The 25,138-nt window shown below is 57.0% G+C and overlaps 4 protein-coding genes across 13 annotated transcripts in view; 2 read left to right on the forward strand and 2 right to left on the reverse strand.

Moving 5' to 3' along the window:
• LOC141725868 (uncharacterized) lies at positions 1-12,493 on the reverse strand. Its single transcript, XM_074530029.1, has 2 exons — positions 12,265-12,493; positions 1-1,683 (listed from the first exon to the last, which is right to left on the reverse strand). The coding sequence occupies exon 2, from the start codon at positions 1,667-1,669 to the stop codon at positions 761-763; it is 909 nt and encodes a 302-aa protein (XP_074386130.1). The 5' UTR covers positions 1,670-1,683; positions 12,265-12,493; the 3' UTR covers positions 1-760.
• Positions 1-25,138, forward strand: part of LOC141725838 (uncharacterized) — a 195,119-nt gene that overhangs the window by 58,964 nt on the left and 111,017 nt on the right. The window lies entirely within an intron of this gene.
• On the reverse strand, positions 7,465-18,998 carry LOC141725756 (uncharacterized). Its single transcript, XM_074529789.1, has 7 exons — positions 18,672-18,998; positions 14,731-14,989; positions 13,655-14,047; positions 13,335-13,451; positions 13,106-13,244; positions 12,265-12,527; positions 7,465-7,655 (listed from the first exon to the last, which is right to left on the reverse strand). The coding sequence occupies exons 1-7, from the start codon at positions 18,996-18,998 to the stop codon at positions 7,465-7,467; spliced, it is 1,689 nt and encodes a 562-aa protein (XP_074385890.1).
• LOC113460832 (uncharacterized) overlaps positions 18,974-25,138 on the forward strand; it is a 15,143-nt gene continuing 8,978 nt past the window's right edge. The window contains exons 1-5 of one of the 10 annotated variants that reach the window (XM_074529851.1): positions 18,974-19,348; positions 19,562-20,569; positions 20,926-21,933; positions 22,377-23,339; positions 23,821-24,831. In XM_074529851.1, the coding sequence (XP_074385952.1) occupies positions 19,151-19,348; positions 19,562-20,569; positions 20,926-21,933; positions 22,377-23,339; positions 23,821-24,831 (4,188 nt within the window). In that variant the 5' untranslated portion in view covers positions 18,974-19,150. Of the gene's footprint in view, positions 19,349-19,561; positions 20,570-20,925; positions 21,934-22,376; positions 23,370-23,820; positions 24,832-25,138 lie in introns of those variants that run through there. The other 9 variants (XM_074529850.1, XM_074529852.1, XM_074529853.1 and 6 more) reach the window with 9 other exon arrangements.

Genomic DNA, 25,138 nt, shown 5'->3' on the forward strand with positions numbered 1-25,138 from the left:
TATTAATAATAATTTGAAATTAAGGGGCTCTCAGGAAAAGATATGGGAGTAGAAATAACAGTTTTTTATTTGTAAAAATTAAAAATACAAATGCAGTAGTACAAACAAAAAAAAAAAACAGTGACAGGGTCAGAATTCTCCAGGAGTCCAGTGAAAAAGGTTGATCCTCTTGGAATCCAGTGCGAAAACGGCTGATCCTCTGTGAATCCAGTGGGAAAAGCTTGATCCTCTAGGAATCCAGTGGAGTATGAGGCTGATCCTTTGCAATCCAGTGGGAAAAGGGCTGATCCTTTGGGAATCCATTTCTTAACCCCCAAAGGCAGGGCAAAGGCAGGGCAGTGGAATATTTACAGGGTATCCCAAGGGTGGAGTTGGGGTTTGGGTCAGGGGAGGAGTTCTTAGCAACACAAGAAGGGTGAGATCAAATTCCTGCCTCTTAGCAACAGCAGCACTCCACACAGAACGTGTCCCCAAATCCTAAATTCCCTCTAAAACAACTGAGCAATTATGGAACTTCAGATCTATCTATTTGATCAATTTCCCTCATTTAATCCAGTTTTGGGTGTTTTTAAAGGATGAAGGTGCAGCAGAGGAAAATTAAGGCCAAACCAAAAGGAGAAGCAGCCAGGTGTGTTCCCACCATGGATCACAGGGAATGTGAGTGACCAGGGCTGTGCCCAAAGTGCCTCCTCCAGTGGGGGATGGAGCTGGAGCAGCGCACGAAGCTCTGCCCGCACTCGGGGCACTCGCAGGGCTTCCCTTAGTGGTGCCTCCGTTGGTGTTGGGTCAAGGCAGAGCTGCTGGAGAAGCTCTTCCCACACTGGGGACACTCGTAGGGCCTCTCCCCAGTGTGGATGCGCCGGTGTCTGATCAGGTGGCAGTTGCGTTTGAATCCCTTCCGGCAGTCAGGACAGCGGAAGGGCCTCTCCTCTGTGTGAATCCAATAGTGCCGGAAGAGATGGGAGCTTCTCTTAAACCTCTTCCTGCATTTATCACACTCGTAGGGCCTCTCCCCTGTGTGGATGTGCCTGTGTCTGATGAGGGCGGAGTTGTACTTGAATCCCTTCCCACAGTTGGGGCATTGGAAGGGCCTCTCCTCTCTGTGAATCCGATAGTGCTGGAGGAGAACGGAGCTGGTTGGAAACTTCTTCCCACACTTGGAACACTCGTAAGGCCTCTCTCCAGTGTGGGTCCTCTGGTGCACAATCAGGCTGGATCTCTCTCTGAAGCACATCCCACACTCGGAACAGTTGTACGGCCTCTCCCCAGTGTGGATCCTCTGGTGGCTGATCAGGCTGGAGTTCTCTCTGAAGCTCTTCCCACACTCCCCACACTCGTAGGGCCGTTCTCCAGTGTGGATCCTCTGGTGCCTGCTCAGGTCAGAGTTCCGCCTGAAGCTCTTCCCACACTCCACGCACGTGTGGGGCTTCTCCCCATCATGGAGCTGCTCATGGAGCACCAGCTCCGAGCTCTGGCTCCGTCTCCGGCCGCCTTCCCGGCCCAGGCTGACTCTTTCCCCCTCAGATCCCCGCCGGCTGCGTTTGCAGCCCCTCCTCGTGCGGCATCTCCGGGGCTCTTCCTCCCCGTTGGCTTCCTGCGCCGTGGAGCCGCTCAAAACGGCCTCTTCCACCAGGTTCTGCCGCGGGCATTTGTCCTCCCTGCTCTCCATGCTCAGCTCCTGCTCTGGGGGAGGAAGGACAAGGACAGGATGGGATTTGCCTCCGTGCCACAGGCAAGGGCAAGGAGATCACCCCAGGGCGTCCGCAGGAGGACGGCACCGCCACCCCCTGATGACCATCCAAGGGGCCTTTTCCGCTCAGCCTTGGACTTCTTCATTCTCCAAACATCCCCCCAAAAACCCCATCCAGGGACCCCCTGGTATATCTGGGCCCAGCTCCCCCTCCCCGCTCACCGGTGCAATGGGGGGGCGATGATCCCACAGGTGGGGGCTGCGAATTCAGGCAGGGATCAACCGTGTGGTTCCCTCAGCTCAGCCTTGATCTGCCTTTGTCCCTCCTCTTCCTCCTCCTTCCCTTCCACCCCCCCTCATCCTCGTCCTCTGTCTTATCTCCACATCCTTCTCCTCTTCCATCCCTCCTCTTCCCTGCCCCTCCCCCTGCTCCTCCCCATAACTCCACCTCCTCCTTCCCCTTCATCCCTGCCCTTCCCTCCCTCCTCCTCCTCCCCCAGCAGCAGCCACACCCTCGCTGCCCCGTTCCCGCAGCCCTCGCAGCCGCGGCAGGAGCGGGGATGGAGCCGGGACAGGTCGGGATGGGCAGCGCGGGGCTCTCGGCTGCTCCAGCCGCTGCGGGCGGGGGAACCCGGCCCGGGCCAAAGGAGAGGCAAACTGGGCAAACTGGGGGCTGCACATCCAAACTGGGCCTTGCTGGGGACCCTGCCTGGGCACTGCCAGCCCTTGGGGCTCCTCTCGGCACATCCGCCAGGGGGAACGCACACAGGGCTGGGGGATCCCAGCAGTGGCAGCACTGCCAGGGACTGGGCTGGACTGGGATTGTACTGGGAGTGACTGGGACTGTACTGGGCTTCTACAGATATCATACTGGGATCGTACTGGGAGTGACTGGGAGTGCACTGGGCTTGTACTGACATCATACTGGGATCATACTGCCATGCCAGGGCAGACTGTGATCGCACTGATGGACACTGGGATCATACTGGGAGTGAGCAGGAGCCTGCAGGAGGCAACTGAGACCATGTTAGGGGCAAATGGGATATACTGGGAGTGACTGGGATTATGCTAAGGATGACTGGGAGCAGCTGTGAGTAACTGGGATCATGGTGGGAGCAACTGGGAAGAACAGGGAGTGACTGGGTGCATGCTGGCGGTGACTGGAAACTGCTGGGCTTGTACTGGGATGAACTGGGATCATACTGGTGGTGACTGGCAGTGAGTGCCACTACTCTGAGGCTGACTGGGAGTGCTTGGGAGCAAATGGGATCATACTGAAAGGAACTGGAAAGATGGTGGAGGGAACTGGGGTACCCTGGGAGATACTGGGAGTGACAAGAAGGAAAGTGAGGGTGAAAGAGAGCAACTGGAACCATGTGGAGCACAACTGGTTTATTCTGGCAGAGACTGGGAGCACACTGGGCCCATATTTGGATCATACTGGGACTGACTGGACTAATACTGGGAGGAACAGAGTGTCACAGTGAGCACTCCCTGCACATCATCCCCCATACTGGGCCTGACTGGGAGCAACTGGGAGCAAATGGCATCATACTGGGACTCACTGAGTTGATTGAGGAAGTCACTGGAACCATGCTGGTGGCAGCTTGGACCAAACTGGGAGAGACTGGAAGTAAGTGGGATTATACTTCTAAAAAATGCATGTTTTGTGATTGGGTTTTCGCAAATATTAAAATGAATATTATATGTCGTATGTTAGAAAGTACTGCTGTATTAATTCTCTTAAATAGTTGGTTAAATATAGATTTAGGTTATTTAAAAAATGTTAAAATAGAAACTATGCTTGGTAAGAGACTTTTTTAAAAAAAGGACTTGCAGCGAGATAGCAGTCACAGGACACCTAAATCTTTCAGGGAAAAAGAATTTAGTGCTCTCTTGTCAGAAGAAATAACTTCTTCGTGCCTCGAAGCTGCTGTTAGGTTTCAGACGAAGAAGTTGACACTGACCAGACAGAATCCTGTGTTTGAATGGAATTTATGCATCATGTATGAGGTGTATGAATATGCAACAGGCTATTGTTTTTAATGGTTAATCCTGTGTTAACAGGTGTCCTTTTTCGGGCTCGTGCTTCCCAGAAAAATGCTTCCCAGAAAAAGGTCCCCGGATGTCCGTAACTCTTTGTATTTGTTGTCTCATATTGTCCTAATTGGATTTGTCACAATTGTCATTACTCTAATATTATTACTATTTTTATAATCATTTTATTACCATTAAACTTTTAAAATTTTAAAAGCAAGTGATTGGCGTTTTTCACAATTTGGTAGCAGAGGATGGTTACTAACACCTCGCTGCCGGTGCTTTAGGAGAGTCAGAGTGGGGAAGGCGCGCCCTGCCCCGTTGGCAGCCTCGCTCTGTCTCCCCTGGGGCGACCGACAGACGCAGGTTATGGTGGACAAAAGGAGACAATAAAACAAAGAGAAGGGAAAAGGCTCCCTACAACCACGGTAATTGGCCCCCTAAGAGTAGTAATGTGCACGAAGAACCCGGGAAGAAAAAGGGATTGGTAAGTATTTCTCAGGGGGGCAGGTACAGGGGGATGAATGTGTGTGAATGAGAGGAGGGCTGGTTGTCCCAGACCTGCCAAGTGAGTGCTGGAGTCTCCCACGCTGCGTTTCCAACTTTCCTCAAGGGAAGCAGCCAGTAAAGAGACACAGCGAGTGAGAAGAGGAGTGAGAGAATCCCCCGGGGTAACTGGGACTGGGTCTCAGAGAGGGGCTGGACCCCTCGGAGGAAGGGAGCAGAGGAGTTTCCGAGCCAAATCCACTAGGAAATGGGACAAAAGGGAACCCTAAAACTTCTGCTGGTTTGAGGGATAAGAGAGCCCAAGAGCATCCAGAATTAAAACCTGCTGCGTTGAAGAATTAACATTCTAAGAGCATTCACGGTTGAGCAAAATTCTGCTAGATTGAGGATATGCTCAAGAGCATCTGGGGTTGGACAGCGCAGCTGGGTTGAGGGATATCCAAGAGTACCAGGACTGGCCAGAAACACCTAAACTTGTAATAGGTGATGTGAAAGTGTAGTATATGGTACAGATAATTCATGCTATTAATGTATAAAATATAGTAAAATCCACATTATGTCTTTTCACCATCCCGGCCAGGAGCAGTGTGTTATTCATATACATCCAGTTCCTGGACTTGGTTGAGATAAACATCGGGGTTTTTAATGAAAGAACAGAAGCTTCCAGGGCGATAATCGCTGCCTTCCCCGGGTCACCAGGTCCACCCAAGAGCGATTAACGCCTCGACATTACAGCTACCACAATGATCCACAGCCCCACCCTGCTGCATGTGAATGCTGACTTCCCCGGAGTCTACTGACAACATCAGACACCGGGACTGAGTCTTTGTCCACCTCTGCACAGGTAAAGCCAAGGTTATGCATGGGAAGAGACACAAAGAACATTCGGTCATCTCTGCCTCGAGCAGAATAAACTGTAAAAGAACTCGCTGCGTCAGGCAGCATTTGTGAACAGGGGAGACTCTGACATTCGCAGGTCAGATCCGTGTTCACCCAGCACCGAACCCGGGCTCGACGCTCACCCTTGGCTGTGCTGGTTTTGACAACCGAACTTCAGTCTCACAGACAAATTAAAAAAACTTTGCTAAATTTTCCTATAAGTTTGGCTCTCGATTTCATCATTTATAACAAAAGGTACCTTATTGTTGCCTTGTTGTGTGTGAGAGTGAGTCACACACAAAATCAGCCTCAGCTTCCCGGGCGGGTGGGAAGGGGGGCTGCGGAAAGAGGAGTGTGTGACCCACAAATAAGCCATTGTTCTCCTGGCGTGTGGGGGCTGTGGCATAAGGTACAGGTGACCTGCAAACGGGCCATTGTCCCCAGGGCGTGTGAGGGGGCCGTGGCTAAAGAGTGTGAGTGACACACAAATCAGCCCCACAGGGGAACGGCACCGGAGGCAGCAGAGTCAGGGCCCTCCCAGGAGGCCCGGAGATACTGAGACCCAGAGGCCACCCCAAGGCCAGGGGGGGCCACAGGGACCCGCGATTCTCTGTCAACAGGGATCCACTCTGTGTCCTGAGGGCGGGAATGAATGTGTGGAAGTGAGTGAGAAATAAAAGTGAGCGAATGTAGATGAATGAAAGTATAGGTAATGTATATTCTGTATTTTAAGCTTCACTATATCTCCTTGGAGGGAGGTGTATTGGACTGAAAGTAGTGTGAGGAAAACCTTTTTTATTTTTGTGTGTGTAGTTGAAAGAAAAGTGGTATTTAGGTTGTTAGTGAATGTGAAAAACAGAGGCAGAAGATGAATAGATAAGATCTTGAAAAATGAGACAGAAAACCAGTAAGTAGGATACAGGGAAAAAAAAGAAAAAAACGAGTCCTTTGGGAGTTATGTTAGATAACAGAGATACACCTCCTTGCAAAACGAGAAAATACAGGGTATGTAGTAGTCGATGGGAAAAACATGCAAACTACAGAAAAAGGGAAATTAACCTTAAACTAGTAAGCTCAAACTTGTGAATTATATACTTTAAAAAGAGCACTAGAATATTTAACACAAAATAAAAGAACTATATATACTGATTCAAGGTATGCCTTTGGAGTAGTACATAGCTTTAAAACATTTGGAAAGGAAAAAGATTACTTAATTCAAGAAGAAAAGGATTAGTACATGAGGAACTTACTTTAGAGGCATTACAATCAACTAAAAGAGATAGCTATAGTACATATTAGGGACCACCAAAAGGGAAAGACCCCAGAAAGAGGAGGAAATAAATTGGCAGATCACAAAGCTAAGGATGCAGCAGAAAATGGAGCTGAAAGAGTTACGTTAATATTAACTCCAAACGAGGAAAAAATGGAAATTCCAAAGTTTAGGTTAGCAGAGAAAAAAGAATTAAACAAGACAGGAAGTGAACAAGATAAATCAGGGAAATGGAAACCTCTTGATGGAAGACAATTACCTAATAAAATGTGCTTACTAGGAAAATATCAGAAGAAATGCATCAGAAAATGCACTGGGGTACTCAAGCTTTGTGTGATCATTTTTTAAGGAACTATGGGTGCACTGGGAGTTTTGGATTTAGGATGTATCGGTAATTTGCCAAAGGATAAATAAAAAGGTGATGAGGAAAACAACATTAGGAGGTCCTGAGTTAGCTCGTTGGCCATTTCAAAGTATCCAAGCCGAAGTTTAGATTTTTCAGCTTGTGGGTTTATTTGTAAAAAAACCCCATTTAATCTAGAAGAAAGAGAATATGCCATACGTTAGACAGGAGATTTTAGGAGAATAAAAGTCTTAAAAGTATCAGAAATAACCGAGACAAAACAAGAAAAGAAAACGGGGAAATAAAAGGAAGGGGAAGAAGAGGAAAAATCAGAAAGAGAGTGGGATCCTCTGCAGCTCTTGCCCCCTCCGTTCGCGGCCCAGGCGCCTGTCCCGGGTCCCGGCTCGCTGCCCGCCTCAGCTCCGCCTGCCCCGCTTTCCATCCCAGGTGCGGCCTCACTGCCCAGGGCAGCTCCACCTGCCCCGGCGCTGTCGCTCAATTTGTGTGCCCTGCTCCCACTGCCTGGCCCGCGGCCGCTCTGCCGCCCATGCTGGGCAAGATGGGGGTTGCTCTGTCCTGCCGCCTGCTCCGAGCTCACCGCGCCCACCGCACCCAGGGGGGGTCCCAGCCATCCCATCCCCGCCTGCCCTGCCTGTGCCACCTGCGCTGGGCACCGCCGCTGCTGCCGGGCTCTCCCACCTGCCTTTGCTCTGCCGGGAGCTGCCGGATCAGCCGCCATCAGCCATGTGGTGACTGCCCACGCTCCGCCTCGGGCTCCACGGGAAGATCCCCCTCTGCCGATTCCGGCAGCAGACCCTGCCCACACTCCCACCGAGCCTCGGCGGGATATCCTCCCCTGACCCCGTCCTGCTCTGAGTTACGTCCCCTTGGTAACCACAGCTCCGGCTGCTCAGGGAAACTCTCTCTCTCTACAGGAAGCACCTTATTGAAACACTAGGAGCCCATTTAAAAGGCAGCCTTCTCCAAATTCTTTCCCAAAACACGAGAGAAAGGCTATAGAAGGTAAAAAAGTGAAAGAGTTGGATGAAGGGATTGCTCTATTTCCCTTCAGAGAGGTTCCCATGGGAGGGATGCGCTGCCCCGCCCCGCGGGAGCCACCAGCGCCCCTGCCGGCCGTGCCCGGAACTGCACCCAAGGGGAAAGCGCCGCAGCCCAAAGGCCGGGACTGGCTCCGGCCTCTGTTTGCTGTCAGTGCCGCAGCTGTTGCTGTTTGTTTGCTTTATTATACACACTAGTAAAGAACTGGTATTCCTGCTCCCATATCTTTGCCTGAGAGCCCCTTGATTTCACTATTCTAAAAATTAAGAGGGAGGGGGTTTGCATTCTCCATTCCAAGAGAGGCTTTTTCTGCCTTCCCGAGCAGAAACCTCTCTTGTAAAGCAAGACAAGCACCCACAGGCACTGAGGGGGCTGCAGGAGGGGCACAACAAGGCCCTGCAGCACTTGGGCACAAAGGCACAGCAGGCGAATGCAAGAAGGGAGCAGCAAAAGGCCAAGCTGAATGCAAAGGCCAGGGCACAGTTCCTACAGCCCCTGAAGGATCAACCCCAGGGCCCAAGGGGACCCCAGCACCCAGGGCACGGGCTCGGCCACAAGCACCTGGCAGAGGCATTGCCCTCCTCGGAAGGGGAGAGCCCACCCAAACAGCCCCTGGCAAGGAACCAGGGCTCCAGCTGCAGGGCACAAGGACACTGCAAGCACAGACAGCAGCACCCTCAGCACCAGCAAGTCCACCCCTTGATGGACATGGATTGGCAGGGCTGGCACAGCTCCCATCACACCAGGGACCCTCCACACTGCAGCCCTTGAGAACATTCAGGGTGGGTCTGCATTGAGAGGAGGCATTTCCTGATGGACACAGGGACCTCTCAATCCACTCTGAATCTTAGACCTAAGTGGGGGAAATGCCAAAAATGTCTCTGATTATTCAGGGGATAAGTGGGAAAGATGTGTGGTTTTATTCAACCACTGTTAGCAGAAGTGGGAGATGGATCTGAAACGCATGAAGTTTTATCCGCTCCTAATTGTTATCATGATTTACTGGGAAGGCATTTGATCGCTAAACTCGTAACTCAAAGTAATATTATAAAAAGTGATACAAAGGCCAGTTCTGTTGTACCTCTGTGCCAAATGTCAGGCACGGCCTATGCTGAAGTGAACCCAGAAATGTGGGCAGCCCCAGGGAAAGAGGGAAAATTAGATATGGAGCCTCTACAAATTACTTTAAAGAAACCAGGACAAGAAATACCCTGTTCCAAGAGACGGAAGGAAGGGCTCGCAGCCTGGTATTGAGTCCCTCTTAAAGGCAGGGCTTTTGGAGCCAAGGATGCCTCCCTAGAACACTCCTATCCTGCCAGTCAAACTGGATGGATGGACACAAGGAGGAAACACAGAATTTTCAAGTGTTAAAATAAAGATTAACTAAGGTGTCTGGCCTGGGCCTTCCAGACAGGTTAAAACTATTTGAATTATAGGTGGATGCGTAACAGGGTCTTGCCAAAGGAATTCTTTTGCTAAAATATTTAACTCTATATAAGATCTCCTACAGTTCAAGTCTGGCATCAAGTTAAAGGTCTGACAACCAAAAGAGCCTCTAAATGGATGAGCAGGGCTTGGTTATTACAGTATGAAACTTGTTCAATGGCACAGGAGGATGCAGAACTGAGGACAGGGCAAGGGTTTAACCCAGCCTCCTGTTTGAACAGCCTGGAGAGGGGCTGGCAAGGAACCCAGGACTGCACTCAAGGGACAGAGCTCCAGACCCAGGCTGGGACACATTGATGATGGGACATTCCCTGATGATGGGACATTCCCTGGCCTGAGGGAGAAACTGTGTTTGTGGATGGCTCTGCAAGGGCAGCAGAAGGGAAAAGAGCTACAAGACAGGCTGTTATTAAGGAAGGGCAATCAGACACAGCGCAGGTCACCGCCCCATGCTCAGCTCAACCCGCGCAGCTGTGGGTGCTTGTGAGAGCCTGGCACTGAAATGCCCTGAGCAGGAAGGCTTCAATATCTTCTGCTGACACCATGGCACCTAACAGGGGGGCAAAAGCAATTCTCACTGCTTCAGCAACCACTGCAGCAGATATCAAGGCACATTCTCCCACAGCAAGCTGGGCTGGCACACAGCCTGCCCTGGCACTCTGCTGCTGCCAACACCCAGCCAGGACATCGGCTCCTGCCTAAGGAGTGCAAATCAGCACCACTGGTGGCCAAGGGGCCCATGCCAAGTGTCCCTGAGGCCAGAAACAGCCGCCAGCACAGCTCAACACGGGGGGACCCCTCAGCCTGGCCTCAAGGGCTCTGAAGCCCCGGAGATTTGCACTTCCCGCCTGCAGCAGGAGGATGGGAGGCCGCCCCTGAGCCTGCCCTGAAGGCAACGCAGCAGCAGCCAGGGCTCCACAGCGGGCCAAGCCCCTGCGCCTGCCCACAGATCCTCGCCTGGAATCCTCTGCAATCCTGCCCACCCTCCTCTGCCATCTCCAGCCACTGGGGCCAAGCCTTGCTGCCACTGCTGCAGCTTCAGCGCTGCCTGGGCCTGCACTGCCACAGCTGCTGGGGAACACCAGGGCACAATTCCACTCTAGGGCTCACTCACACCCACACTCTGGCCTGCCTGCCATTGCACTGCTGCAAAATATACCATGTTTCGGTTCTTTTAAATCTTATTCCTCTGCTCAGGCTTGGTTTGTCTGTGCCTTGGGGAAATGAATTTTTAAGGTTCTATTTAAGGGATGTTACACCACTCAATAGAGATGAGTTTAACATCTCAACAGACTGGGAACAGCTCAAAAGACACCCACAGAGATAACGACCAGCAACAAAACATCAACATTGCCCAGCAGCAGGAAGTGAAGCTTCATTCCAGGCAGCCTGCAGAGGAGCTTTAAAAATGGAAATTAACACTGCTGGGCAAAATGCACCTGGGTCTCTTGCCTGGGGCAGGAATTGGGCTGATTCCCTCTGCCCCTCACCCCAAGCTCTGCCTGCTGGCACTGATGGAATTTGCACAGCTCAAGGCAGAGCCCAGGGGGAGGATATCTGACCCTGCAACACAAACGGGTGAAGCTGCAAAGGGAAACAGCACATGGAGAATGTTGGGAAAACTTCACTATAAATAATTGGGGGGAATCATCCCTCTGCCCACTCCAACGTGCTGGCACTGTCTGTGTTATATAGGGTATATTAGAGCAGTGGGGGTTTTTTGCTACCAAAAATTCAGGGAAATCAGTTGGGAATCCAAGGATTTGATTATTTATTTAGAGAAAAGCAGTCAATTGATGCAGCCCTGGCTGGAGAGAGCAGCCAAAAAGGGGGAAAAGGTGACCGGCCAGGAAAACAAATCCTACAAGACCATCGACCAGGCCCTGGGAACCCGAACCAATTCATATCAGGAGCCACAGAACCCATTTCTCATTTCAATTGCATCACTAGATTACAAGCTGCCCTCGCTATAATAACCAACCAGACAGCTCCAGCTCCTGACCTTCCTGCCGACCAATCCACTGAAATGAGGAACAGAACAGTTTACCATAGGATGGGATCAGATCATCTGTTAGCAGAAAAAGGAGGAGTTTGTGGAAAATTAAATGGCTCATACTGCTGTTGGCAAAGAGATGACAAAGGAAAAGTGGTGAAAAAAAAAAAAACAACACCAGAAACAAAAAAGCATCTCATGTATTGGTCCATACATGGAAATGATGGGAATGGGACACGGTTTTGTGGCTCCCTGGCAGACCATGGGTTAAACGAATGCTGTTTCTCCTCGGATGTGCTACAGCAACTCTCATCTTTTTACCATGCTCCACAGCTTGAGAGTGCAGCTCATTCAGTAGGTGAGCGAGGCACCAGGGATTTGTAGATAAGGAAGTAACTGGGCGAAACCACCAGCTGCAATAAATGTTACTAATTAAAATGGACTGCTGCTCACACAAAGTCCCGCTAAATTCCTGAACTTCCAGAAGAACAAGGATTTAACAGAGCCATGAATATCGGCTGTTATACAAAAGTGGGGGTGCACATTAACGAGGACATGCCGTTGGCCGATCGGAAAGTCTGAACCTTCCAAGCACCTCAGGCAGTGGGCAAAGGGAGAGGGAGATGAGGCCGGGAAAATGAGAATAAAAAGGAGTCTGCGAACTACAACAATGGAAGAGAGCGCAAGGCAAATGCCCCACGGCCTCTCCCTCTGCCCAGCAATAAAGTCACTTTTACAGGACTCCTCTGTCTCCTCTGCGCACAGAAACCTCCGGCCACGCGAATTTCCCCGCACATCCCCGGGCACGGGGCAGCCCCCTCTGTCCCAGCCACAGCAACCGGGCCGAGCCAGCGCTGCTCCGGCAGCGGCTCCTGCCGAGGCAGCGGCCGCAAGGAGACCGCGGGCAGCCGCTCCCGCAGCGCCCTCACGCCAGCGGCAACACGGGCCGGACACGGCACAACGAACCCGCCCGAGCCCCCTGCCGCCCCCGAGGCCCGCAGACAGCCCCGAGCCCCCGCACAACCCAGCGCGGTTCCCACCTGCGCTGCGGCCGCCTCCGAGCTCCGCCGCCGCCTCACCGCGCTCCGACCGCCGCCGCCGCTCCCGGGACCGCACACAGGCTCGGACAATGGCGGCGCTTCCAGCAACCGCCGCCCTCAGCCCGCCCCCGGGGCCCTGCCCCGCCCCGCTCCCACCAATCAGCGCGCCCCAACCACGACTGACGGCACCATCGCCCAATCGCCGCCAGGGGCGGGCTCTGCACACGGCACAGCCCCGCCCCGCGCTCTCAGGGCCCCCCGGGCTGCGTGAGGGCAGAGCCGGAGAGCAGGAGGAGGGATGGAGCAGTAGGAGCATGTGTTGCTGCCCGCGGATCCCGCAGTGCCCCGGGTCGGGACCAGCTCCGTGCCCCGCTCCAGTTCCACCTCCCGTTGGACGATCCGCGCTGGATAATCCCGAGTGACCTCCAGGGTCACAGCTCCCCGTGTTGGGAACACTCCTGGCTGCGGGTTCCACATCTTCCCGGCCCCCCTGGGGACACCTCGATGTAGGCCGGGGGATCCCCGCTACTTTTCCTGTTTCTGCTCCTCTCCTCATCTCCCCCTTCTCTTCCACCCGCCTCTCCCTCCCGGTTCAATCGCTCCTCCCGCTCCTCCTCCCCCCTCCTTCCCCTCATCTCTCTCTCACGTCCCTCCCTCCATCGTCATTCTCCTTCGTCCTCTTCCTCCTCCCGCTACCCCCGGGCCCAGCCCCCACCCTTTGTCCCCCTCCCTTTGCTCAAATCCGTCCCATCGCCCGCCCCCCAAAACCCTCCCCATCACCCCCAATAAACGGCCCCGGGCCCAACTGGGAAGCTTTACTGGGAGCACTGGGAGCAGGCACTGGGCGGGGGCAGAGCGCCAGCGGGGCTGGGGGGGCACACGGGACTCCAACAAAATCAGCGGAGCGGGGACGGAGCGGGGGGTCCCGGCCGGGCCCGAGCGCACGGGGAGGGGCTGCGGCCGCCGCCGGCTCAGGAGCTCTGTGGGCAGAGAAAAGGGGGTGACACCGGGCTGGGGGCCCCGGCGAGAGCGCACACGCTCCGCTACGGGGGGGACGCCACCCCCGGCACCCGCCCTGACCTTCTTGCGCAGGGAGAAGCCGAGCCCCAGCGCCAGGAAGACGAAGCCCAAGACGAAGCCCCCAATCCCCATCAATATCTTGATGCGGGCGGCGTCCGGCGGCATCTCTGGGGGGTCCGCAGGGCTCAGCCCCCCCAAAACCTCTCAGCGACACACCAAGGCGCTCCCTCCAGGCTGATTTCCGTCCCTCCCACTCGCATCCAGCATACTCCAAACCCCCTGCCCTTTGCACCCAGCGCCCACAAACTCCCTCCCAGTCACACCCAGAGCCTCCCCAACCCCATCCCACCCTCCCCAGAATCCCCCAAACCCCTTCCCCGCCCTTGCCTAGGCCCCAGCCCCTCTCCCAGTCCCAGCCCGGCTCTCTCCAGCTCCCTCCCAGTGGCTCTGCCAGCGCCCCCAGGGGCTCCCCCGTACCCCAGTGCCACCTCAGGGGCTGCTCCAGGCTGACGTGCTCCACCTGGCAGCTGTAGCTGAGCCCGCGCCGGGGGGGAGGTTTCCAGCAGCACCAGCAGCTGGTAGGTCCAGTCCCCGTTGGGGACCACGTCGGTGGCCACCACGTGCTCCGAGAGCTCCTGCTGGCCCTGGAACCACCTCACCTGGATGGCAGCAGGGTAGAAATCCATCACGGAGCAGAGCAGGCGGCCGGGGCCGGGCTGGGAGCTCGAGGGGGGCACCAGCGAGATGGACACGCTGGGGGGCACTGGGAGAGACAGGGAGAGAGAGCGGGGACACACTGGGATCAGCTGGGGGACACTGGGAGAGAGAAGGGAGGGCTGGGAATGGACTGAAATGGACACGGAATGACAGGGAATGGATTGGGGAACGTGGTGGGAGGGACTGGGGATGGGCTCGGATGGATTGGGAATGTGCTCGGAGGGAGTGGGAGAGACTGGGAAGGAGTTGGGTGACAGATGGGAAGGAATGGGGGAACTGGGAGAGAGGGAGGAGGTCTAAGAGTGAACTTTGAATGAACTGGGAAGAGACTGGGAATGGACTGGGAGAGACTGGGGAGGAACTGGGCATGGTCTTGGAGGGACTGGAATGGCACTGGGAGGGATCTTGGTGGCACAGGGAGGAACTGGGAATGAAGTGCGCGGCACTGGGAGGGCGAGTCCGGCGCGAGGCACTCTTTGCTGCGGGTCTGCCTAGCAACAGATGAGTCATGAACACGATGCCATTTCATTGGTTGAGAAGTGTCAACTTTACGGGTCGCTGAAATGGACGCGCGGGGGGGCACCGGGAGGGACTGGGAGGATCTGGAAACCCCGGGGGTCGGCACAAGGAGGGCTGAGGGCTCTGGGCCGATGCCCAGGGAGATTTTGAGGGGCTCCAGGGTCACTGGCAGGGCAGGCCCCGAGGGGACGCGCTCTCCCTCGTGCTCACCTCGGCTCTCCGTGATGAACCGGGTAAAGTTCTTGTACCAGCACCGGCAGAACCAGTCAACCGCAGTCCGTCTGTCCTCCATGAATACCGCGTTGCTGTTCCAGCGCTTGGCCAACTTCTCCCCATAGCGGGTGAACCCCACAAAGTGCCCCACGTCGCTGTTGAACTTTATGAACTGATCGCGATTGTAGATGGATCTCTGGACGTACTTCACCTTCTCCGTGTCGTTACTGAAGTAACACTCGGACTTTGTCATCCTCTGGAACATCCGTGAGTGTGCAGGACACAGGACAGGGGGTGCCAACCCACCACCCTCTCCCAGCATCCCCAGAGCTCCGGGCCCACCCCGGATCCCCACTCCGCACCCCCTGTGCCCCACGGCTGCCATGGGACCCTCCTGCCCGCGCTGCTGCTTCCTCTTTGCCGCCCTTCCCCCATTTCCCCTTCCACATCGTCTCCCCTCTCACCTCCGGCCGCCCCCCAAATCACTTTTGGGGTCCCATTTCCCCATTTTCCCACAAATTCCCCAATCCCCAGCCCCCTCCCGCTCAGATATGGTGTCCCACCTCCGCTTTTGCCCCTTCCCCACCCTCTCCCACCGCTCCCTCTCCTCCCCCCACCCCTCAATCCCTCTCGCTCTCCCTTAGGGGGTCCCCTCCTCCTGCCCTTCCATTACGGGTTCCCCCCTTCGCCCCCTTTTCCCCCTTCTCCCCCCCTCTCCCAGCGTCTCCCGCCCCCCCCTCACCCGAGAGCTCCGCACCCGCAGCCGGAGGGGCTCCCAGCACCACCAGTGCCACCAGCAGGGCCCCAGCTGCCGCCCCTCGCCCCATGGCCGGGGCCGGGCAGGGAGCAGCAGCCCCAAAGCAGCCGCGCTGCGCTGGGAGCGCCAGTCCGGAGCAGGGCGGGCTCGGCAGCGCCGCGCGCTCTCATTGGCTGCCGCCGCTTCAGGGGAGAGACGGGCCACGGGCTCTGCCCGGCAACCGATGAGGCAATCCAACGCCCCGAGCTCTCATTGGCTAAGATGCCGCCTGCCTGCGCTCCCATTGGCTCAGGCCTTTCCGGGCCCCTGCAGCCCCGGGCTGGGGGTTTTTTGGCGAGGGGGAACCTTGGGGCGGTGGGCAGCTGGATGCGGGATAGAGAGGAGCGGGCTGTGGTGGACAATCAAAGCCGCTCATTTCACATTTAACCCCATTGTTTGGGTTACTGAGCTCGTTCAGGATTTTCTGCTCGGATCCCTTTGTCCCGCTGTCCTGGATTGAAAAGGAAGTGAGATTTTTGGGATGTTGTGATCAAACCAGTGTTCAGATTTGAATAATGGCACCTGGTGTGGCCCCTGAGGACATGGATTCACCTCTGAGCACACAGGGGGTTAAAAGCAGAGAACTCCCAGGGGAAGCTCTCTTGGTTCCGTGGGTGAAAGGTTCAGAGCTGCCCTGCCCGGCTGCGGGCTGGGTGCGGGAGGGGAAGCCATGCGGCCGGGTGAGGGGAGCCGGGCCTTGGACAGAGAAGGGAGGTGAAGGCCCCTGCAGGATGGAAGGGTGGAGGAGCTCTGAGAGGCATCGGGCAGCGGCCACAGAGAGAGATAGAGCCGGTGTCTGTGTCTGTGCCACCTCGAAATTTGCCATCTTGTGCTGGCAGCACAGCCGAGAAGGAGAAGGGGTGCAGAGAGAAGGTGCCCGGCAGGGCCAGCGTGGGAGTTCTGGGCAGGCAGAGCCCGAGATTTTAACCCTTTTCTTGGATGATGGAAACCTTACAAATGCTGATCCTCCTGGAGCTGAATGAGAAGAGAGATAGGAATGAGATAAGAGGAGATGGTCCACAAGAGAAGTTGAGAAGAATCCTAGGCGGGAGATGATGGAGTGGCCTTTGGCTGGACTTTTCTTGTATAGCCACGGACAGAACCATTTTTCCTGTGGCACAGAGACTGCATTTAGGGGACAGGCAATGGCTCGGAGCCAAGAGAGTGCAGGGATGTGATGTGAAGGAGCGGCATGAACAGAGACGGATGAGGAGGGTGGTGGTGCCCTCTGCCTTCAGTGAGGAAGAAGATCTTTGTTCTTGAGACCCCTCGGCCCCGGGCAGTGAATTTGGGAGGGACAGGTGTCCCAAAAGTGAGAGACTGTGTTCATTTTTGGAACTGGGCAAAGCATCCTTAAAAGAGGAACCCCAGAAGCAGCTCTGGTGCGTGTGCAGTGGTGAGAGCACTGGGCATGGAAGGAAGATGTCACCATGGGAAATGATTTCCAGGCTGTGCCATGTGTGACATGGAAACACAAGAGGTCTCAACTCTGTTTCTTGGGAAAGCCTGTGGCACAAGAGGGACTCCTCTCTCCTTGATGAACTGAGAATTGATTATCTGAGAGGTGGTAACTGGATTGAGAATCTAAGGTTTTATCTCATTGTGCTGTGGTGGAAATTGTTAGGAGGAGGAGGAATGTTTTGGAAGGTTTCCATTCTGAGTTCTATGCATGTTCCTTTTTACATACAGTTGTAGGTTAATAATTCCTTTTTTAAAATTCATTTCTAAGCTGGAGCCTCTTTGCTGTATTTCTGGTCCCATCTCACAGTAGACACTGGGGAGAATATATTTTCATGGGGGCACTGTCATTATGCCAGCATCAAACCATGACAAAGTCATGTTCTCCAGAAACAACTTATTTTAAGTTATTCACCATGCATTGATCAGTTTAAAAACTGGGGAGTTGTGGAGTGCCTCTGTTCCTAAGGGACAGGAATTTGGTCTCACCCTCCTTGTGTTGCTGAGAACTCCTCCCTCGCCACAAACCCCAACTCCCTTCAGGGATCCCCTATAAAAACCCCCTGCCCTGCCTTTGCCTGGTCCTTCATCCCCATCCTGCCCCTCCTGCCCGGGGGTCAGGAATGGATTCTGGAGCTTTCTGGAACCAGGACCCTTCTCGTTTGCTCCCCTGCCCGGCGCTGGCAGCTGCGCCCTCCCTGGGGACCATGAGCCCAGCTGCAACACCCCGCAACAGCAGGGACCCCAAAATCACCCCAAATCCCCCAAAAACTGGTCAGGGACCCCAAAATCACTCCAAATCCCCAAACTCCAGTCAGGGACCGTGAAATTACCCCAAAATTACCCCAAACACCCCAAACTCCGGCCAGGACCATGAAATTACCCCAAAATACCCTAAAAAAAGCCCCAAAATGCCACAAAACTCCAGTCAGGGACAACAGAATTATCCAAAAATATCCCAGAAGCCAGTCAGGGTTCCCAAAATCCCCCAAATCACCACAAAATCTGGACAGGAAACCCAAAATGACACCGAATCCCCTCAAAATTGCCCCAAATCCAGTCAGGATCCCACAGATCCCCTCAGGATCTCGTAAAATCCCCTGAGGACCCCTCAAAATCTCCCCGCAAATAACTGCAGGACTCCCCCAGATCTCCTCAGGACCCCATAATATCCCCTCAGAAATCCCCAAAACCCCCCTCAAATCCTCTCACAACCCCAATTCCCCATAGAGACCCCCCAAAAGCTCCCCAAAAACCTTCACGAGCGCCCGGTTCTCCCTCAGGACCCTCCAAAGCCCCTCACATCCCCTCAGCTGCCTCACATCCCCTCACAACGCTCCAAATCCCCTCAGGACCCGCAGTTCTCCCTCAGGACCCCCCAAAAAATTCACCCCAAACCCCTTCATGATCCCCCAGTTCAACCTCAAGAGCCCCCAAACCCCCTCACATCCCCTCACAACCTCCCAAACCCCTTCAGGACTCCACGTTGTCCCTCAGGACCCATCAAATTCTCTCAGGAGCCCCAGTTCTCCCTCACGACCTCCCAATTGTCCCTCAGATCCCCCCAGTCCCCTCAGGACCCCCAATTCTCCCTCAAGACTCCCCAGACCCCCTCAGGACCCCTCCCAATCGCTTCATAATCCCCCAACCCCTCCTAACCGCCCCCCCCGCTCCCGGTGCTGACCGCGGTCGCTGTCGCCCATCCGCGCTGCCGGGGGGGGGTCCCGGGGCTCCCTCGGCGCCCCCAAATTCCCGCCCCGCCCCGCGGCTTCAGCCCCGCTCCGCCGCCGGTGGGCTCCACCGGGACCACAATGCCCACAATGCACCGCGTTTCTACCAGAAGCGGCCGTCGATGCCGCCGCTGGGGGAACTTCCGCCAGTACTTCTGCCAGATGCGGCTTCTGATTGGTCTGCACCGCATTTGGCGCTTCTCGCCAGAGGTCTCGTGTGAGAAGCAGCGCGGCCATCTTGGTTGAGGGCAACTCTGTGGGCTCCTCAGAGCCCTCCGCATTCCCTCATAAATCCAGCCGGGAAGAACGGAATTAGTCCGCCTGGAAATGGCGGGATGGAGACTTAATCCCCTGAAGATGGCGCCTAAATCCCCTTCTGCTGAGCCTAAATCCTCTGGGATTCAACCAAAGCGCCCAAATCCAGGCGCTTTTCATGGACAGGGACGGTACTGGAAAGGGCGACGGTGACGCCACATCGCCCGGCCCCTTTCCGGCCACTCCCTGGGCGGCTCCGCCTTTTCCCGTCGCCGATCCCGGGGCCTGTTCTGGGCCGGGACCGGAGCTGGTCCCGGGGCTCCTTCGCCAGCGGAGCGTCCCCAAGGTGTCCCCAGTGAGCATGGAGCTCCAAGAGGTGCGACGGGAAGGGGGGGGCAGTGGGGGGTCGGGGGCACACGGGGGCGAAAGTGCTGGGTGGCAGATGGGTTTGAGGGGGTGACAAAGGGACAGAGGGGACAGCAGAGCCCTCCAGGAAGGGGACAGAGGGGACCCCGGGAGAGCACAGGGGTCATCGCAGGAGGCCGTAAGAGCCACCAGGTCCCTGACACGTCCCCTGTCCCCTCTCCAGCTGTCCCCGGCCCTGCTGCAGCCACAGATCACCATGGTGGCCGTCCTAGGCGAGCTGCTGGACACCCTGCCCAGCCTGGACGAGATGACTCTGCTCATGTCCCCATTGCACCTGTACTGGGACCTGATGGACTTCACCAATGAGCTCCGCGACAGCCTGTACTGCATTGATGACACCTGGAGGCACCGTAATTTCATCTCCGATGATGATGACCCCCCCGCCTCCCTGAGCCAGGCCCTGGCCACCCACAAGAGCAGCCGATGCACGCGCTGGATCTGTGTGCGAATGAAGGCCTGGAAGTGGCTGCGGTCAGTGGCTGCACTCGAGGACAGGTGGGCCGAGCTTGCCAGGAGGGCTACCAAGCTCTCCAATGCCTGCAGGGATTTGGCCACCAAGGCGGCCGACAGGGCGGCCACCGCCACCACCCGGGCCAGAGAGCTGCAGGATGAGGCTGCCCGTTATTGGACAGCTCAAGAAAACATGGTGAAGTTTTGTCAGGCCCTGGGCAGGGAGGAGGGGGCTGAGGTAGTGGTCAGGCATGAAGCCCAGGTGAGGAGAGAGGCCATGGTGGCTGCCAGTGAATCAAGAAGGGCCACCATGGTGAGACAGCGGCTGGAGGTGGCCCTGGGGCTGCTGGAGCGCTTGGTGGCCGCGTGTGACGAAGCCACCGCGTTCCCCCGGGAGCTGCAGCGCCTGCTGAGGGACATCGAGGCCGCCCTGAAGGGGACAAATGAGGCATCCCCCAAAGTCTCTGAGGACTTGGTGGCCAAGGTGGCCGTGGCCGAGCAGCTGTGGGAGGCCAACGCCCGCCTGGCCCAGGATCACCTGGTGGGGACACTTCAAGACATCATCAAGTTTTATTTCCATGATGGTTCCACCATCTGCAGTGCCCGTGAGGTGGCTGAGCAGTGCCAAAGAGCCATCGAGGACATCCCAAGGCTCCTTCGATCCCTGGAGTGTCTCCAGAGTGTCCCCAGGGTGTCCCCAGTGAGCATGGAGCCCCAAGAGGTGTGACAGGGGCGAGGGGCCAGGAGAAGAGACAGGGACAGAGGGGACACTGGAGGGGGCAGTTGGGGATGAAGGGGACACAGAGGGTGGTGAATGGGACAGGGGGTCGCAAAGGGCACAGGAGGCAGTGGCAGGATGGCAGGAAAGGGGAAGGTGACAGAGAGGGAAGAGGACACAAGGGGGAGGGGGCAGAGGGATATGGAGGGAACAGCGGGATGGGGCACGGAGTGTGGCAGAGGGAACAAGAGGCTGACAAAGGGACGGAGGCGACAAAGGGAACCCTCGATTGCAGGGGGCGACCCCAGGAGGCCGTAAGTGCCACCAGGTCCCTGACACCTCCTCTGTCCCCTCCCCAGCTGTCCCTGGCTCTGCTGCAGCCACAGGTCACTGTGGTGGCCATCCTGGGCGAGCTGCTGGCCACCCTGCTGAGGCGGGCTGAGATGACGCTGCTTGTGTCCACAGTGAGCCTGTACCGGGACCTGGAGGACTTCACTAGGGAGCTCCAGGCCACTCTGTATCCCATGGATGGCACCTGGTGGCGTCCAGATGTCCCTGTGGATGATGATGACCCTCCCGTCTCCCTCAGCCAGGCCCTGGCCGCCTACAAGAGCACCCCAGTTTCCACCTGGTTTGATGTGAAAATGGAGGCCAGCGAGTGGCAGCGGTCAGTGGATGTGGTTGTGGACAGGAGGGCCCAGCTGGCCAGGAAGGCCACCAAGCTCCACCACACTTGCAGGGTGATGGTCACTGAGGCAGGCTACAGAGCTGCCACTGCCAATGCCCGGGCCAGGGAGCTGCAGGACGAGGCTGCCCGTTATGGCACAGCTCAGGAAAACATGGTGGAGCTGGGTCAGGCCCTGGGCAGGGAGGAGGGGGCCGAGGTGGTGGCCATGCATGGAGCTCAGGTGAGGAGAGAGGCCAGGGTGGCTGCCAGAGAGGCAACAAGGGCCACCATGGTGAGACAGCGGCTGGAGGTGTCCCTGGGTCTGCTGGAGCACTTGGTGACTGCATGTGACGAAGCCACCGTGTTCCCCCGGGAGCTGCAGCGCCTGCTCTGGGTCACCAGGGCCTTCCTGAAGGGGACAAATGAGTTGTTCCCCAGTGTCCCCAATGCCTTGGTGGCCAAGGTGGCCGTGGCCGAGCAGCTGTGGAAGACCAACACCCGCCTGGCCAAGGATCACCTGGGGAAGACACTTCCAGACATCATTGAATTCTTGTTCAATGGTGGTCTTGACAGCCCCAGTGCCTGTGGGGTGGCCGAGCGGTGCCAAAGAGCCACTGAGGATATCCCAAGGCTCCTTCGACCCCCGGAGTGTCCCCAGGGTGTCCCCAAGGTGTCCCCATTGAGCATGGAGCTCCAAGAGGTGCGATGAGGGGTGGGAGGCAAGGTGGGCAGATGGGACACTGGGGAGGGAGGGGGAAATGAGGGATGGAGGGGACACGGGGTGGTAGGAGGATACAGGGGGTCACAAAGGGGAACGGAAGGAATGGCAGGAAGGCAGGAGGTTACAGAGGGGTGGATGGGAAACGGGGGGATGGGGGCATGGGGGGACTTGAGGGAGAGGGGACACGAGGGCTAGTGGGGGGTGGCAGAGGGGACAGCAGTGGGGGTAGAGGGTGGCAGAACGGAGGGCAGAGGGACAGGGGGCGAGAGGGGCTACAAGGAGAGGAGCAGGAGTGTGGCAGAGGGAACAAGAGGCTGACAAAGGAATGGAGGTGACAGAGAGGACCCCTCGGGGGCAGGGGGACACCACAGGAGGCCGTAAGTGCCACCAGGTCCCTGACATCTTCCCTGTTCCCTCCCCAGCTGTCCCTGGCCCTGCTGCAGCCACAGGTCACCATAGTGGCCATCCTGGGTGAGCTGCTGGCCACCCTGCCCCGTCGGGACGAGGAGATGCTGCTGCTCATGTCCCCATTGCACCTGTACTGGGACCTGGAGGAATTCACCAATGAGCTCCGGACCACCCTGTACTGTATTGATGACACCTGGAGGCGCCACAATGTCACCATGGATGATGATGACCCTGTCACCTCCCTGAGCCAGGCCCTGGCTGCCTACAAGAGCAGGCCATGGATCTCCCAGAACCATGTGACAATGGCAGTCAGGAAGTGGCAGGGGTTGGTGGCTGCACTTGTAGACAGATGGGCTGAGCTGGCCAGGAAAGCCTCTGAGCTCCGCAACACCTGGAGGGAGGCGGTCACTGAGGCGGCCACTGGCCGGGCCAGGGAGCTGCAGGCCGTGACTGCCCGTGATGGGACAGCTCAGGAAAACATGGTGGAGCTGGGTCAGGCCCTGGGCTGGGAGGAGGGGGCCGAGGTGGTGGCCGGGCATGAAGCCCAGGTGAGGAGAGAGGCCAGGGTGGCTGCCAGCGAGGCAACAAGGGCCACCATGGAGAGACAGTGGCTGGACGTGTCCCTGGGGCTGCTGGAGCACTTGGTGGCCGCGTGTGACGAAGCCACCGCGTTCCCCCGGGAGCTGCAGCGCAGGGTTGGGGATATCAAGGCCGCCCTGAAGGGGACAAATGAGGCATCCTCTGATGTCCCCAATGCCTTGATTGCCAAGGTGGCTGTGGCCAAGTGGCTGTGGGAGGCCAACGCCCGCCTGGTCAAAGATCACCTGGGAGGAACACTTCAAGACATCATCGACTTCTATTACGGTTGTGCTCCTGACAGCCCCCGTTGCCGTGGGGTGGCAGAGTGGTGCCAAAGAGCCATCGAGGACATCCCAAGGCTCCTTCGACCCCCAGAGCGTCCCCAAGGTGTCCCCAAGGTGTCCCGAGAGAGCATGGATCCCCAAGAGGTTGCGATGGTGGGGGAGAGAGGGACAGAGGGGACACATGGCAGGGAGAGGAGGCACGGGGGGACGGAGGGGGCCGTGGAGGATGGAGGCGACAGGGGTCACAAAGGGGACAGGAGGGAGTGGCAAGAAGTGGGGAGGTGACAGAGAAGGGGAGGGGACACGGGGAGGAATGGGATAGTAGAGGATGGGGAGGACACAGGAGGATGGGGACATGGGAGGTGGCATGGGCTATGGGTGTGGTGGTAGAGGGTGGCAGAGCGGCGACAGTGCGGTCAGGGGGGTGGCAGAGGGGCAGGGGCTAGGAGAGGCTAAGAGGGGAGGGGCAGGGGGTAGCAGAGGGAACAAGAGGTTGACGGACAGAAGGGAGAAAGGGGATCCCTTGGGGGCACAGGGCCGCCTCATGAGGCCTATGTGCCACCTGTCCCTGACACCTCTCCTGTCCCCTCCCCAGCTGTCCCCAGCCCTGCTGCAGCCACAGGTCACTGTGGTGGCCATCCTGGGTGAGTTGCTGGCCACCCTGCCCAGTCTGGACGCAATGATGATGCTGCTCCTGTCTCCAAGCTGCCTGTACTGGGACCTGATTGACTTCACCAGGGAGCTCCAGACCACCCTGTATCACTTTGATGCCGCCTGGTGGTGCCGCAGTGTCACGTTCAATGGCGATGACCCTCCCACCTCCCTGAGCCGGACCGTGGCTGCCTACAAGAGCACCAGATGGACCACCAGTTTCCATGTAAGACGGGCGACCAGCAAGTGGCAGCGGTCGGTGTCTGTGCTCGTGAACAGCTGGGCCCAGCTGGCCAGGGCAGCCACCGAGCTCCGCAACACCTGCAGGGATTTGGCCACCAAGGCGGCCGACAGGGCTGCCACTGCCACCGCCCGGGCCAGGGCCCTGCAGGACGAGGCTGCCTGTGATGGGACAGGTCAAGAAAACATGGTGGAGCTGGTTAAGGCCTTGGGTGGGGAGGAGGGGGCCGAGGTGGTGTCCGGGCATGAAGCCCAGGTGAGGAGAGAGGCCAGGGTGGCTGCCAGCGAGGCAACAAGGGCCACCATGGTGAGACAGCGGCTGGAGGCGTCCCTGGGGCTGCTGGAGCGCTTGGTGACTGCATGTGACGAAGCCTCTGCGTTCCCCCGGGAGCTGCAGCGCCTGCTCAGGGACACCAAGGCCACCCTGGAGGGAACAAAGACACAGTCCATCAATGTTGCTGAGAATTTGGTGGCCAAGGTGGCCGTGGCTGAGCGGCTGTGGGAGGCCAACGCCCACCTGGCCAAGGATCACCTGGTGGCGACACTTGATGATATCACCAAGTTCTTGTTCCCTGGACGTCTCGCCAGCCCCAGTGCCTGTGAAGTGGCCGAGTGGTGCCAAAGAGTCATCGAGGACATCCCAAGGCTCCTTGAACCCCTGGAGCATCCCCAGAGCATCTCCACGGTGTCCCCAGAGACCATGGAGATTGAAGAGGTGTGACCGGGGGAGGGGGGAGGGAAGAAATGGAGAGAGAGGGAACACTGGAGTGGAAGGGGGAATGGGGAATGGAGGGGTCATGGGGGGGTGGCAAGAGGGGATGGGGTAACAAAGGAGACAGGAGGGAGTGGCAGGAAGGGGGGAGGTGACAGAGAGGGGGAGGGGAAATGGGGGAGGAGGGGGCAGTGGGGGATGGGGGGGACACGGGGTGGTGGCAGAGGACGCAGGGGCTGCCGATGCGTGGCAGAAGGGACAGCCGTGGGGGCAGGGGGTGGCAGAGGGAACAAAATGCTGACAAAAGGAT

The sequence above is a fragment of the Zonotrichia albicollis genome, chromosome 31 (assembly GCF_047830755.1).
Source record: "Zonotrichia albicollis isolate bZonAlb1 chromosome 31, bZonAlb1.hap1, whole genome shotgun sequence".
Classification (NCBI taxonomy): Eukaryota; Metazoa; Chordata; class Aves; order Passeriformes; family Passerellidae; genus Zonotrichia; species Zonotrichia albicollis.